General features: G+C 37.7%; 1 protein-coding gene across 2 annotated transcripts in view; it reads right to left on the bottom strand.

Moving 5' to 3' along the window:
- DROSHA (drosha ribonuclease III) overlaps window positions 1–16052 on the bottom strand; it is a 69292-nt gene that overhangs the window by 34124 nt on the left and 19116 nt on the right. For both annotated transcript variants that reach the window (XM_083823091.1, XM_083823090.1), the window contains 6 exons: window positions 15550–15631; window positions 14251–14325; window positions 10629–10798; window positions 6618–6742; window positions 3829–3928; window positions 862–969 (listed from right to left, as the gene is read on the bottom strand). In XM_083823091.1, coding sequence (XP_083679217.1) covers window positions 862–969; window positions 3829–3928; window positions 6618–6742; window positions 10629–10798; window positions 14251–14325; window positions 15550–15631 — 660 coding nt within the window. The remainder of the gene's footprint in view (window positions 1–861; window positions 970–3828; window positions 3929–6617; window positions 6743–10628; window positions 10799–14250; window positions 14326–15549; window positions 15632–16052) is intronic.

Genomic DNA, 16052 nt, shown 5'->3' with positions numbered 1-16052 from the left:
CAATACATCAGTACATCTAACTAAACCTTTCCCAAGTCACCCCTAAGTTTTTATTTCATACTGTTAATACTGAAAATTTTTTTAGCCTGTAATTCTTAATCAACATCTCTGAAACAGCAAAAATAACCCAATTATACTACTAGTATATTTATTTGGCTGATACACTTACTTGAATTTTGCTAATACATTGTTAGACAAATGCATTTTATTATATTTAAACCTTTTGTTTGTAATAAAAGTAGGTGGCTGCCACCTGCTTTGGATTAGGATCCAGCAGAGATTTGCACCTTGAAAGTTTCATGCATTTGGAACATTAACTTATCTGAAAGATCTTCCTACTGAGGGTCACCCTTTTTTAACCCATGTTTGTTTTTTTTCTTTCAAGTAAAAAAAACACTTTGTGCTACAGTAAGAAAAAAATATCTCTAAATATACAGTTATCTTAAACTAAAAATATCTAATACCAACCCAATTGATGAAAACGCCCTTGATATTCAACACTTGACTCAACATACGGTTGATAGAAGTCAAGGCTACTGCATTTGAGACCTTCAGGTCTCAAATTTGCCATTCTTGGGTTCTGTCATCCCCACCCCTGCCCCACTTCATGCTAGTCAAGAGTAGCAAGCTACTGCAAGGAGCTGGAAAATTACACCTATAAAATAGCTTCTTGGGGAGGGTGTGTGTGCGTGTGCGTGGAGGGGGCTAGAACAGCTCCCTACAGCAACAGATCATGCAGAGGCAAAGGTATTAATTTCCAGTAGCTGGTTCTTCAGCACAGAATCATAGCAAACCCTTGCAAGAGGTAAGTGGCAGCAACCGAGAAAAACGATACATCATGCATCTCTGCAATTTAGTCACCTGGCAGACGTCGGAGCGTATCCCTGTCTTCCAGAATCCCTGGCTACTCAATTCAACAGTCACTTCACGTCTCATTGTGTTCTTCTGCCGGATTTTCTGCAGTGCTTCCTAGACAGGAAGAAAACACAGCTCCTGTGAAAAACTTTCTACAACATAGCAGCAGCAAAGCACGCACGTGCATTCGCAATATTTAAGGTTCACTTTTGGCAAACAGTTTCTAAAACCATTCTAAATCTTGTAACTGCCAGCCACAGACCATGGTGGATATGGAGTACAATGCAAACAGAAGATTTTATCAGACCAAGAAGACAAAGGTGACTAGTTTTTGTTGTAGATGACAAAACAAACTAGTTCTACCTGTAACTTCTGAAGTCGTGCATACACAAGCAAGCTAACATCCTTATTATGACAACACCTTCTTTACCACTGTGCAAAACAACCTCTTTAAGTCTATGTCCATGAGTATTCCCAGTCTGAAGCATCCAGTAGGTATAAGGTATTCAACAGATTAAATAACAGAAAGGCTGTTACATGACCCCAGCTACATCATAACACTGTTGTCAGTACCCCCAGTCTGGGAAAGGGGTCAGCATTCACTGGTCCTGGATCCTATTATGATGAAATCTATCAATATTATTACAATTAAATTAAAAGTGTTTAAAATGTTTAAAGAACACAGCCTGTTTGATGTTGCACAGTAGTGTTTTTGCCTGTATAAACTATGAAATGGGCACTTAGCTTCTCTGACAGAGCCATTTTAAAAAGGTATTTTCTGTAAAAATGGAATGAAAGAAAAACCGTTAAAATAAATCCCCTCCAGATCAGAATCTTCTGGTTCCAATACTACAGAGCCCCTGCAGTATGCAAGCTCCCCACACAGCATGCACTATTGTAAAGGCACCCCCCAGAGCTCTTCCCTCTTCAGTCAAGAAAACTTTTCAAAGCTGCAACTCATCCTTCCTCTCCTTCTCCCTACAGGGCACACGCTCAAAGCCATCTCTTCCCAGTTCCCAGTCTGAAGCCAGTGAGCATCTCTGGGCAGGAACAGGCTGTGCTTTCTGCTCCAGAGAGACTCACAGAATGGTTCCAAGAGGCACATCTACACGAACAGTTTAATCAAACCTGTTTCTAGACAGCACTGAGATGTCTACCGTAGGATGCTAGTTAGCCAAGCTCTTTCATGTGTAATGAAAGGGGATAAGCTGCTTCAGAAATGCTCAACTGAAAGTTGAGAGTGAGCCTTAGGGTCCCAACTTATGCATCTGCTCTAAGAAGTCGAAGTTAGGTTAGAGCCCCTACGCACGACCTTGTCACAAATAACATCATGCAATCACACGTGGTGAATGACTGAGGGCAGAGAGGTGCTTACAGCACCACACCCCTTGGGCACTGTCTAAAACTTACATTTCAAGGCTGTGCCATTGGGTGCTTTCCAACACAGGCACTAGAGTGCTTGTGAGACCTCGCTGTACTTTCAGGCTGACAGGCTCAGGAGCACTCCAGCATTACTCATAATACATTACTCAACCCTTAAAAGCATGTGTACCAGTTAGGTGCAGCCCTACAGCTCCTACTGTGTTATTGACACCTCCATTAGCAGGATGCAGAGGTTATCCTCGCGTAAAGCTTCTGCTTCAGCCCCACACCTCTCTCTGATTGCAGACAACTACTCGAGAAACTCATCATCCTAAATAGTCTAGAAACAAAGACCAGAACACCACACTGTAAATACCACCAGAGGAACATTTTTATCTTTTGAAGCTAAACAATCACCCCCCTACAACCAATCCACTACCCTTTTACACAAGCCATCCATTAGCCACTGATAAAAACATGTCCAAAACACAATGGTCCTCTCTTCCACTTGCTCTCCTCTGAGCATGGAAAGCTGTAGCAAAGAAAACCATGTCTTATAGGGTCCGTTTTTTTTTTTTTTTTCTTAAAAATTGTGGCACTGGTGAATTTTAACCCTGTTTTTTCCCACACATTTACAGGGAGGGAAGCTAAGGGCTTGTTTAACACCAGCATAAATAAAACATCAACTAAGACTCTTTGTCATGCAACAACATAATATGCTTTGCAGTAGTAACAAAACCAAATAGAGTGTCAAACAGCTACAGCTACCATAACTACGGACACAGAATTAGCAAATTAGAGGCAATTAAAATAGCGGCCTGGCTTTTTAATAAATAAAAACACACCACCATCCATCCTGTACCAAAGAATTTAATTTCTCCTCTATTAATTATTTATATAAGTTGTCCAATATAGAGTGCCCGATAGACAAGTCACCAGACAAATGCAAAGCTTCAGTATAAAATCTTAGATGATGGATACCTTAGAGCAGGCTACTTTTATCTACATGTAGGTGACTATTTTTCTAATTTTAATTCCCAATTGGTTGAGCATTTACACTTTGGAATTGCTTATTGCTCATCACTCTGGGGGAAAAAATATTCATACACACACCTGTCATTAAATATTATTAAGAACAACCAGATTATCCCAACTGTTTAAGCTGTTCTGTCTACCACTCAAAGATCTTAAGGAATTCACTGAGATAGCCTAATAAATTAGTCTAAAACTATGCACAAGCGTGACAGTTTTTAATCTCAGAAGAGGAATATTTAAAATTATGAGATGCATAAAAGAGCATTCTGAAATGAAAAGTCCTTCTTTATGCTAATTCCTGAAGCCATTAAAGGCAAGGGCTGTAAAGAAGTTATGGTTCCACAAAGATCATTTCTGTAATTGGATAAAAAAAACTTGAAGTAGTATGAGAGTTGCATAAAAGGAAAAAATCCATTCACTAACAAGAAAAGATAAAAATAAAATCTGTATTAACAGCCTCAGAAGAAAACCTTTTGTGAAGGATTTCTATTGTTTCCATAAAAAGGGCACTTATACAGCTTCACTCCATCCTGAATTACAGTGCCCAATTATCAGATATGGGAAGGCCCAGCATACCTCTCTCTGTGATAATTTCTGTTTATCAGCCTGTTTGACTTTGGGACTGTTAGCCAGCAGGTGACGCAGCTTCACGTAACTCTTCCACAGCTTTTGGTATCTGAAGGACAAAACCAGAAAACAAGTATTTTAGTTGATACAACAGAAGCGTCTTGCAGTTTGGCCTTCTGAATTCACATAGACACGGATAATTTACACGCATCTTTTTGCTCAAAAAAATCTCAAAGCATTTTCCAAGAAAGGTGACAGCATCCCTACAGTTGCCACTGATGCAGACACAGCAGCATAGAGGAGGCATCAGGGTGCAATGTGAGGTGAACAGCAAAGCTCAGGGGAGAACACAGGTCTCCCAGATACCCACCCATCCTCACTGAAAGGCCACCTCTGCCTGCTGAAAAGACTTCCCCATAGTGCAACATCTCAATTCAGGCAGAAGACTCCCTCTTCTCCATAAGATTTCCCTGTTGCTCACTGAGAAGTATTAACATTTTCCAAGAAGTGTCTGTCCTTACACTGGCTGAAACATTTTAACGAAGCACATGAAGAGAAGGCCTACGAGTCACAAGCAACACAAGCATTCTGTGAATAGTGAAATGAAGCTTGTGTTCATGCCCTACAGGAACGGAAACTAAAAGCCAAGTTTTCTGTGGCTAGTGCATACGTAAGGTTCCTGGTTTTTACCCAAACATCTTGCCTACTTGCATTTTGGGATGGTCTAGTTAGACATTAATTTAGGCAACAGATTTTTTTCCTCAGTGGAAGCCCCTCTGTGATCTAGCACTGTTTTCCACAAAAGAGGATGTTTAAGCCCCAAAATGAGAACTTGAGACTATCAAGTAAAACATACGTTTTTCCTATTAATATCACTGGAAACAACTGTGTTACTGGAGTTATATTTGAGAAATAATAAATAGATGACAATATGACAGAAGTTCTGTATTAGAACCTCATGAAGAAAACACACTACAGGAAATTATTTCCTGGGCATTATATGCCCAGGAAAGACATGCACCACAGTTAAGCCTGAGTTATGATGACACCAGAGGTCTTCCAAAAAAAAATGTTTTGTTACTTTTATCAAAGAACACCATGTAAATTCTCCAAGCAGCTCTAGGAAAGAAAAAAGAGCCATGGAAATCTTAAAGAAAGTTAAAACATAAAACATTGGATTAGCAATCTCTGTGGGTTTTTATTGTTTTCAATTAAGAAATTCAGCATCAAAATAGAAGTGTTTTTTTACATTCTTATCTAATTATTTTCTTCTTATGGTTAAAAAAAAAACTAAAGGACAATGAGATAAAAAGTCGTGCCCAGAGCCAAAAAGAAAGTATGTTACTGTCTGGATAAGCACCCACTCTTCCCACCTCTTCCCTGAGTCTCTTCCCTGAGACTTATCTGCAATTAACATGCAAGTTTAAGTTCACATATCAGCTTTTTCCCCATTCTCAACTTATCAAAGTTAATAAAAAGAGGTCAATATTGTGCAGAATTTCACAAAATCTGTAACACTAAGTCACAAGCCTTTCAGACTAAAAAGGTATAATTTGCTCTAAATAAAAGAGCACTCCTATACACATCCTTGACAACCACAGTGAAAACACTAAGGTAAAAAAAATTGCTGATGATACAAAATTACTCAGAATATTAAATCTAAAATCCCCAAAGAACTGTAGAAGAATGTGTGTCATACATGCGCACTGGAATAACCTGGCCTCAAAACTGCAGGTGAAATTCAATGTCGTTAAATAGCACTGATCAGTAAGAGGAAAGAGCCGACCTTAACTATACATGCACAAGAGATGGGCTCTACTCTCTGTCATCATTCAGAAAACAAACCTGTGAATCATTGGAAGAATTCCCTGGAAGTGTCATAAGGTACAAAAACTTCTAGACTTCTAGAATAAAACCCAGCAATTACTTTTATGCCACTACACAAATCCATAATGAAACAGTATTCCCTGCTCTGCATGAAGTTCTGCTTCCCTCTTCACTCTGTTCCTATATCTGTAAGGATAGGAAAGGTACATGCAAAAGTAGTGAATGCAATATCTCCCAAGCTAAAAGAAGCAGACAGACTCAACCCTTTAAGTCATAAAAAAAAGACGAAGAAGGATATGACAGAGAAACATAAGCGTCATGAAGAAAGAAAATAGGAAATGGCTACATTATACATTACTAGATGTAAGACCTGGAGAGCATCTAATCAAGTCACGTAGATGCTTCGAAGAAAAAAGAAATTCAGTCTTTTTTTTTTAAATATAATGTACAACAGCACTCAGAAAGTGCTTGCCTGGAATCTTCTTCCTGTCAGTACACTAAGAAAGTTCAAGCAGTGACTTGAGAAATTTACAAAAGGTAGGTTCACTCAGGCCTGCTAAACAAAGTGATCTAAACATGGCCTCTAGCTCACAAGTCCACATACTGCAGAGCCTGAGGAAGGATGTGTTTTCCTTCTTTCCTGTTAATACTATTCTCTGGGAAAAAAACAAAAAACAAACAACAACAACAAAAAAAAACCACAACTGACTTCTCAGAGAAATAATACAGAGCTAGACCTTTGGTCTGACTTAAAGCTGTTCTTGCATGTGCATGCATGTTTACTTCAGAAGATCCTGAGTTAATCCAAAAGAAATTACACCTCATTCTCTAATTCACAAAAGCTAGTGTCCAATACCATAAGCACTAAGCTTTGTATCGGACTTGATAAGCACATAAACAAGCCCTATTTAAGTCACAAATGACAACAGTAATGAGTTTCTGAATGGAAGATGGAAGGAAAAGCATCTTACTGAGGATCTCCAGCGTAGCTGAGTTGAGCAGGTCGTATCCCAAAGTGGACAATAATGGGGAAAGTAATTACATCAGGATTGAATTGTTCGCGGTCCAGTTGATCAATACGAACTGAGCTGGGTTTCTAGAAGAAAAACAAAATACACCTAATTGACAACAGTTCCATGGAAAATTTATTGCCTCTAGCCCACACTGTCCAGGAACCACGAAGCAGCAATATTCCAAGCTTATTAAAATACATGTAAAACTAATCATTTATATTATAATCAATATTTGGCGATGGCAATGACTGAAACAAAGTTAATTAACTTAGCTCTCCCAGCGAAAAAAGGGAAGACTATTTTCATTTTGCAAGTTAGGAAATCTACAGTTTTATTATTTCTGAGAACCTAAAGCAGGATTCTTCGGTTGAGCATCATACTGGAAATAAAATCAGGATTAGCATTCTGGCATTCAGGCTCCCCCAAGCCTGAGCACTTCTCTAAGATCAGGTTACCTCTTTGATTTAGTTCTTTTCCTTATTTCCCAGTGTAAGTGCAGAAATTATTAGATCAAATCACACAGACTAAGTGATATAAAAAATTTTTAGGCATCTTGCTACTCTTAGAAAAGGCTCCCAGGCTGATGCATATAATGAGGAATACAGTTTTGTATATTAAGGAGACTTTTGTCCTTTTTACATTTCAAAACAGAAGGGTTTTTTTAGTTAAAAAGGACAGCATAAGAGAAGGTGACTTTCACTTCACCTTTAAAAATGCAGAAAATGAGTTATTACACATTGTTGTAGATGACATGCTGCTTACAGAGCTCTTGATCACCCATCTAACATTAAAAAAAACTCAGTTGAAGTTGCAGTTTGTCTCCAAGTAAATATTTTCTCCATTATCTTCCAAGCTGCTTTGTTATGCGCCTGCTTACTCCCCACTTTGCAATCAGATGTATGAAGCCGATACTTTCTGCTTGTCTAAGGTTTCAGAAAAAGGGCATTACTTCTAGTTACCTGCACCTCAAAACTTCTAATTCAGCACTGTGAATTTCTCAAAGACAAGTTTCAAAGTTACAAAAACAGCTCCCACCATTCTCTTCACAAAACAATAAAAATTGTGTCAAGAACAAAGCTTTCACCCTTCAAACCACCTTTGAAGAACTGTTCACAGGAATCATTTTCTGCATGGATAAGCAAAGCCTATTCTAGAAATGAAGGCAAACCTCCTCAGGTGGCAAAACTTCCAATCTATTCTAAAAAAGATTACCTAAAACTTGGACTTTCAGATAGAGAAACATTTTCCAAGGGAAAAATACTTATCAGCTTCCCTTTGGGTATGATGACAGAACATAGCTACATCTTCCCACTAAAAAAAAAGTTGCTCATGCTGGCAAGTTGAAAAGAGATGAAAAAGGGTTTCCCCACAGCACTGCCAATAAAAGAGGAATAGGACAGCAAAATCTAATGAAAAACAGGAACGATTTCTAGCAGGTATAAAGTAGATCTCTAATCCAGAGCTGAAATTCCTGAGGTTTTGTGAGTTTTGCAGAAAGACAAATTGAAAAGCTTCATTTTTTTTTTTTTTTAAACTTGACACAAGTTGCTTGCTGTCCCGTTCTCCCCCTGCCTCCTTAACATTAGGAATGAGGAAATGAGGAACTCCCCCCCACCCTCTTTTCTTTAAGAACGCAGCCTTGCTTCACAACAATTCCTCTGAGAATCAGGAAGGCAAAATATGGTTAACAGAACATGTAACAATAAGTATATTGAATATACCGATTAAAAATCAATATGTTAAGGCTACAGGCAATATTTTCCTATATGTTCCACATTCTAGACATGGGAAGATAATGCAGATATAGTATAAAAGTATGTTAAAAATATATGGATTTGTACTGGCAGAAAAAGCAGCAGCATTTTAAAAGAGTGAAGTATTAAAAAGGATTAAAATCTGAACATTTAAATCTCTTCCAATACAAATTTTTACTGAACTAATGAAGCACTATGAATAAATTACTTTTAAATAATGGTGAGCTATTTATTGGTAGTTGTTAAATGGGACATATGCCTATCAATTCCCCCATCACACATATATACACCTCATTTTAGAAAAGAAAATACGTAGAAAGTCTGTTCACAAGAGAAACTATTTCTGAAGTGACACTGTGGAGGAGACCAGCAAAATAAAATTTAGTGGTTTTACTTTGTCATGTCAAATGCATAAAATTGAATTTAAAAGTTGTCTTTTACTAAAACAGTTTCACATTGTCTCTATTAGAACTGTTTCATCTTCTAACATTGTAAAATGCACTGAAAACACTTTCACAGCATTTTTCACTTTCATTGTCAATAGAATATGCCGCAATGAACAGAAAAAAATCCACAAACTAAGAAAAAAATCTTTGCAATCTTGAGAGAAAAACATGTTCCAAGGATGACATTACAACATGACAACGTTTCAAAGTGTTGCAGATTTTCTTTATGCTTACATATTTTGATGTCCACACACATCTTTAAAAACATCTTGTAGAACACAAAGTTTGTCAATAAAAATCATGGGAAATCAAAGTTAACACTACCACTCAAACTGTGTCGCCTGGTGCATGAAAGCATTTAGTTTTTTGAGTGATGCACAAAAGGAGCATATAGACATACCCTCATGCTAAAGAAAAAAGAGCAAGCTTTCAGCTAGCTGAAGTCAGCATATCATCAGCCAAACCACTGAAGATATGTCATTAAGATGCTGAAAACTTGCATACTACCAAGTACTCTGTATCACAGAAACCACAGGCAATGTTAAATTAAGCAATTAAGGCTAACAATTTATATTACAAGGTTCTACCTTCATTTTAACCACCTCCAGTAGGACTTTCCATACTGAGAGTTCATGTGTTCTGTATTTCACACTCCCACACATGGTCTTATTTTCCTCAGTATAGGAAGTTTTAGCCAGAAAAAACCACTCAACGAAATGAAGGGGAAAATAATCTGATAAATTATGATTAACTTAAGGTAATTTACTAAATGTAATGCTGCCGTACTTAAAAATAGAGGCATGAAATATATATATCTAGAAGGGTGTCATGGCTTCAGTCTGGGAACAGGTTCTTCAGTCAGCACACGAAGTTTCCCTTTAAGCACGATTCCAATTCATTTATTTCCTCTCACATGTTGTGCAATAAAGGTGGAAAATGAAGTTAGAGAAGGGAAGGTCTTACAACATAGAAAGTTGCATGGCAGTTTAAAACGTGAGGTCTAAAACATGCCCATTACCAAGATACCATCTTTGTGATGCTGGCCAAACCATGAAAACAGAAGTCCACAGTTTTTAGCGGACATCATGTAATTCTTGTGTCCCACATTTCTTAACTACAAAATTTAGAAAAATGGACCAAATCTGCATACATATGGGATTTGAAAGAAGCTGAGAACTTATGCTTTAAATGCTAACTGTTCCAGAAATTAAGGCCATTTAGGTTTCAAGTTTGTCACTGGAAATTAATAGTTTTGTTCAATTATGTACACAAAATTTTTCGTTGTGAAAGCAGCATAAAAAATGATGGGGGGTGGAGAAAGCACAGAGGCAGAAACTTTTCTATACTCAGGGCAGAGTCTATAGAGAGTATATTAAACAGAGCCAGGGAATCAAAAGAGGAACATGAAAGAAAATAGCAAATAATTACTAATTCTCTGGTTCTGTGAAAACAGAACAAGATCATGCACCAAGACTGCTTGAGAAAATATGAAAGCAGAGGAGAAAGTTACTATTTCCTATACTTAAAACATAGCTATTCCTTTTAATGTACACATTGAAACAGTGCTTCTCTGGAAACCAGCCTTTTGGTAGCACAGCATAGGGTACAAATCTCCCCAGGGTTGGAACAAGTCAGTAAACTGTTCCTATAGCAATCTGCAACTGCCACTGGTCAACTTTGCCCTTTCCAATTCAGACTGTAGCAGACTCCCAGAAACAAGAGATGCACACGTCATTGGCTTGTTAATGAATCAGAATTATTTGTTCTACCATGCCAGGGCTGGTGACAATCATCCCTTTGCATTCTTCCGCATATTTCTGCCATTCCAGCTCTTCCCACTGAAGCATGTTGGCAATCTCTTCTTCAGGCACCAGAGCTTTATTGCATCGTAATAAGTAGAGAAGAATCTGATGCATTGATAGCACTTCTTTTCCTCCATCTTAAAAACATAAATATAATGCATTTCAGTTATTCAGTCCTAAAGCACAGGGGAAAGAAAATATGCAGCACATAAAATATTCAGATGAGAAAAATAAAATGCAAAATGTTTAAGCAACTTGACAAATAAGAAGGCAAATGTTTTAGTGATGAATAGTACACATGCATAAACACTTCTTTGCTAAACTGGAAGCAATAACGTTAACAGTAGCAAGAATAACAGTTTCATCTTACTGAATGCTGAAGTTTCTAACTTGCCTGAAAAACTTCTAAATGAGGAGGCAGAACAAATCAGCTACATTGTCCATTGATGTCTCCCTTTTCACACTTATCATCCCTTTTACAACACAAGTTAAAAAGCCTTTAGGCATTTATGCAGTTTTTTTAATGAACACTCAAAATTTTACAGGATCCTTCTGGATGAATGTAGTAAGTTATCCTTGTATATTGAATTTATCTATAGTGCTTACGTGCTGCACCTGCAGTAATGAAGGGTAAAGAGCCTCATGCTGTCTTCTGTCACTAAATGAATCGAGCACGTGTGAAAACTGCTAAATACTTCTGAGACCCCTGGAAACATGCACAGCAAAGGCTGCTTGCAAGGAATTAACACTGTATAATACACATCTGACCAGGTCCAGGCAGTCAGATATAGATGTTAACAGCAAAAGATAAGTGATAGTCCTGATAGACCACCACTCAGAAGACACTGTCTGTTCATACAGTCCAATCCAAGTTGGAAGGGACCTGCAGGGATCATTGGGTCCAACTCCTGGGTCCCCAAAGGATCACCCAAAAAAATCAGACCATGTGTCTGAGAGCATTGTCCAAATGCTTCTTGAACTCCAGCAGGTTGGGTGCTGTGACCACTGCCCTGGGGGGCCCGTTCCAGTGCCCGACCACGCTTTGGGTGAAGAACCTTTTCCCTATATCCAGCCTGAACCACCCCAATTCAAAATCAAAATTAAAACACTTTAGTTGTGTGTCTTCCTTCTTATTCATGTGAACAAACACACCGAATTTGAAAGAAGGAGATCAGAGATATTTGTACCAAAACCAGGGGTTAAATTCCAGTTATGGAGGCATCTTCAAGTTTCAGCCCCTCAGAAGTATAAACATTCATTTCCCTTCCTAAGGGAAGCAAGATCATTACAGTCCTGCCACAGAGGAGGATATTACTATACACACAATAAGGAATAGAAAAAGTAAAGCTTTCAAGTGATATGAGAATAATGCCACAGCACAAGGAATGTGATTCCAGGCACACACGAAGAGCCTTGCAGAACCGCAATGTACAGCAGCGCTGTGCAAGACGTCTTCCACAAGACGTGCAAGGGAACAAGCACTCCTCCTACTCTAGCTAGGATTGCAGCACTGTACTTTAACAGGAAAGATGAAAAGGAATAATATAACTTGACCTGTTAGCATAATTAACCTCATTCAAGCTCTAAGAATCTAAAATGGGTAAAACATACCCCAAACCTCCATGGAAACAGAAAATATTTCTGAATAGCTACAGAGACATTTTTAATGTAAAATTTTCCTTCAAATTAAAGAGGGTCTCAATTCGCAAGACTTTTGTCTTTGTTTCAGTGATTGCTGGCTATGGGCTGCATCTTGCATAACAATATGAACTAGTTGACAGTGTGTAGCCTTACACACTGAAGACTGTACAGGAAGAACAGGTTGCTATAGACAGCTGTGCCAAATAGCAGTAGTTCAGAGACCTGACTTTTCTTGGGTCAAAACATGCAGTATCTGGGAATTGAAAACAGTTTTCTATCATTTTAATCTTCAATATATTCTTCATCAAAAATCTATGACAAAATCCAATACAGCAGCTATTCTGCATGTTATACACCTCTGGCACTCAGCAAACCTGACATGATTATCTCAAAGCTCAGAGCTACCTCAAGGCCTGTCTCTAAGTATCCCACATAGAAAATCTGACATCCCAAACTTCACATTTTTAGACCATGTTAGAAAGATAAGAAAGAAAAGTAGGGGGAAATGGGAAATCACCAATTCATTTCTATCTTTAAGGAGGCAGTTGATGGATGCATGGAGAGATCTGTTGCACCAACGTATCATTATCTTTGAATAGACACAAATAATGTACCACAAACACCTGAAGGAAAATAGATTCCCATCTTCTGGAAATTAAAAATCTCAAGAACATACATAAAATGTATACTTAATGAAAAATAAATTTAGCATAAAGATTCTAGAAGGTAACTATATATGTAGAAGCATCAGGAAAAATACATTTTTAGGAGGAGTTAGAGGGCTGGGAACCTTACAAAGGAGTCACATAGGAATACATGTTAGAGAGACTTATCTCTCCCTGTCAATAAACAATCCAACAGTGCAGAAAGAGCTGACTTCAAAACTAAAACAAATCAGACTACAAAAACCCCAAAGTAACTGGAAAACACCCTTGAGCTACACAATCCAGGCAGGTCAAACTTGTTCTCATTTTGTGATGAGGTCAAGTTAATCAGCCACATGTGGCTTGATGGCTTATTTTGTAAATTGCTTCAGCAGAACCAAATCAATGTTTGCTAGCAAGCCTCAGAGCTCTGCTTCTGATTGAATAGTGTTGTGTATCCAGGAAGGAACAACAATTAGAAACATAGTAATCTAGCCATCAGTACTCTCCACAGTAGCAAGCCAAACCTCATTTAGCTGAAGCTATAATTAATATCACAACGAAGTTCCAAAGCCCAAAGCAGAGAGCACCTTCAGGCCACAGCCCTCCTGACGTAGGCTGTGCCACATCTCATCTGCCCTCTCAGTTAAGCAGATGAGCACATCCTCCTTTCCACACAACGCTCCTGGAACAGTCACTGACAGAATCTCAGCAGGACACATTTTCAGTGGAGCCATGACATTTATGTCAACTGAAAGTCTGTCCTACTATCTTCGGATGTGTTAAATGCTTGTAAAAGCTGTTCACTCAGACTAAGCACAACTCTCCACACGAGCTTGTCCTTGGCTGGCAGGCTGGGGTTGAATTGCACTGGAATGGTGTTTTTCTGTCTTTCACTGTTTGCTGCAAGGTCTCAGCTTACATTAAGATAAAAGGAAGAAGGAAACAAAGCAACCTGTGCTCAGGAGTGCCAAGCTTGCTGACCCTCAAAACTGCACATCAATAATTTCCATGTAATTGCATGACATGCACCCTGAGGAGCAGAAGGGAGATGAAATTCAGTTTCATATGTGAGAATAAATAATAGCACTACCCAAATCCCACAGCTCCATCACAGGACAAGTTAAGAAGGACCCAGCACTGCCTACCGTCACCACATGGCAGACAAAAGCTGGATGCAAGACCTGGCCTGTCTATCACAATACTGGTGCTGAGTAAACTATGCACAGCATCAGTGAGTATGAAAGACTTCACATGGAAGCACCAGACCAACTTGCAATGCATTTAAGATCTTACTACATTACCTGGAAGAAACCTCACAAATCGTGGCATGAAGTGAAATCTGGGGCAGGAAATAGCATCATCTTCAAGTGAAGGTCCTTAAAGATGAAAAAACACATAGAAAATTAATGAACAGCAACATATTTACAAAAGAAAATAAATGAAGCCTTGCCTCAGATGAAATCAATGAACAATGATTACATTTGATAGGGCTTAAGTTTGACAGAAAAGTATCAAAATGCTCAAAGGAACAGAGTAGCAACTTCTAATAAAATCATCCATGTGGACAAAATCAAACGAAATTGAAATATCTTAAAAAAAAAATCTAAAACACATACTACTCTATTTAAAACAGCGATACAGGGGAAAAAATCTGTTTTATATAGCTAATCCACATCAGTCTTGTAGACACAAACACTAGTTTTTGATTAGTGGTTTGTGTTTTTTTTCCTTGTTACAACAAATATAACACAGAAATTTCCATGATACTGTTTTGTGTTTTTCCTTTCCTATTTCATTATCCAAAGCTTTACATGAAAACAAGAACAGTAAGTACCTGGCATTAAAACAAAAAATTAAAATCAAAACCAGGGATATGAGACATTATTATTTGAATACATTTAGCCAAAGAAGGCTACACAAAACATAGTTAAACAAAAGGAGCGTACAAGTTTCATACAAGTGCAGAGTGCATCTCTGTAGACAAAGAGAAGACAAAAAAACACACCTACAGATTCTGAAATGAAGTTCCTTTGAAATTCTCTTGTTTTCTTTTAGACCAAGGGAAGGATTATTCCTGAAATTCTCCTTTGTCACTCTTCATAGGAACACATTTTCATCTTTCCAAGTTCAAAACAATCAGCTATAATAATTTACCCTTCTATAGCTGTCTGTATGACACTGCTTTGTAAGCTGACTGCACAGAAATACTGCATGAGTAATTATTTGTTAGCTTATAAAAACAGAGGATAGTTCACCTGACACCTTACACATGACAATGCCATGCACACAACACTGTAATATGAAACAAGCAATAATAGTTACTATCCAATTAAAACAATTTTTTGGATTAAGGAAGCGATTTATTTTTCTGTGAGAATATAATGCATGACTTTTGCATTTTTGATATAACCCACAATAATGAATCTTAATAAGTTTCAACTTCTTGAAGAAGAAAGAAGTTTGTTACTCTCAGTACAGTATTTGACTATTATTGAGACCACTCCCCACTTTTTTCTTTCTTTTAAAAAGAATGTAGCAAAACAGATCTATTTACTAAAGCTGCTACTATTTTTGTATTTTTTCCAGTAAGTATAAGTTACCTTTAAGATTCCAGTCATAGAGCTCCAAAATATCTTTGAATAGATAAGAAGAGAACAGCTCAAGACCTTTCACACAAAAATTCTAGGAAAAAAGAAAAAAAAACACAAAACAAGCTTATAATTACATAGTACTGGAATATAGATAATGCCACTAACAGATAGCATCTTCATATTTGTCAACTTCTAGACATTGTCCTTTGGAAAGTATTAATGCATCTCTAATCATTTACTGTAACACAGTGGTCTCTTCAGAAAAAAACTGTCAAGAAAGCATTGTAATGAAGATTTTTTGTGCAATGTCCAAATCCACTCTATAGGCAGAAGTTACGAATCTCATAATTCACCTTGCACCAAAACCCTTTCACTTGAGTAAGCTAAGCAGATAATATTTCTGAGAAGGATCTTTCATAATTCCCTTTTTCCTACATGTTCATATTAAAAGCTTAAAAATCACCATCTGTGGTATCATGTTCACTTCTTCCATAGCAACAAATCAGTACAAG

This window comes from Anser anser (assembly GCF_964211835.1).
Source record: "Anser anser genome assembly, chromosome: 2".
In the NCBI taxonomy this organism is placed as follows: domain Eukaryota; kingdom Metazoa; phylum Chordata; class Aves; order Anseriformes; family Anatidae; genus Anser; species Anser anser.
Note: the sequence above shows the minus strand (reverse complement) of the source record. Positions and strands in the feature narration are given on the sequence as shown.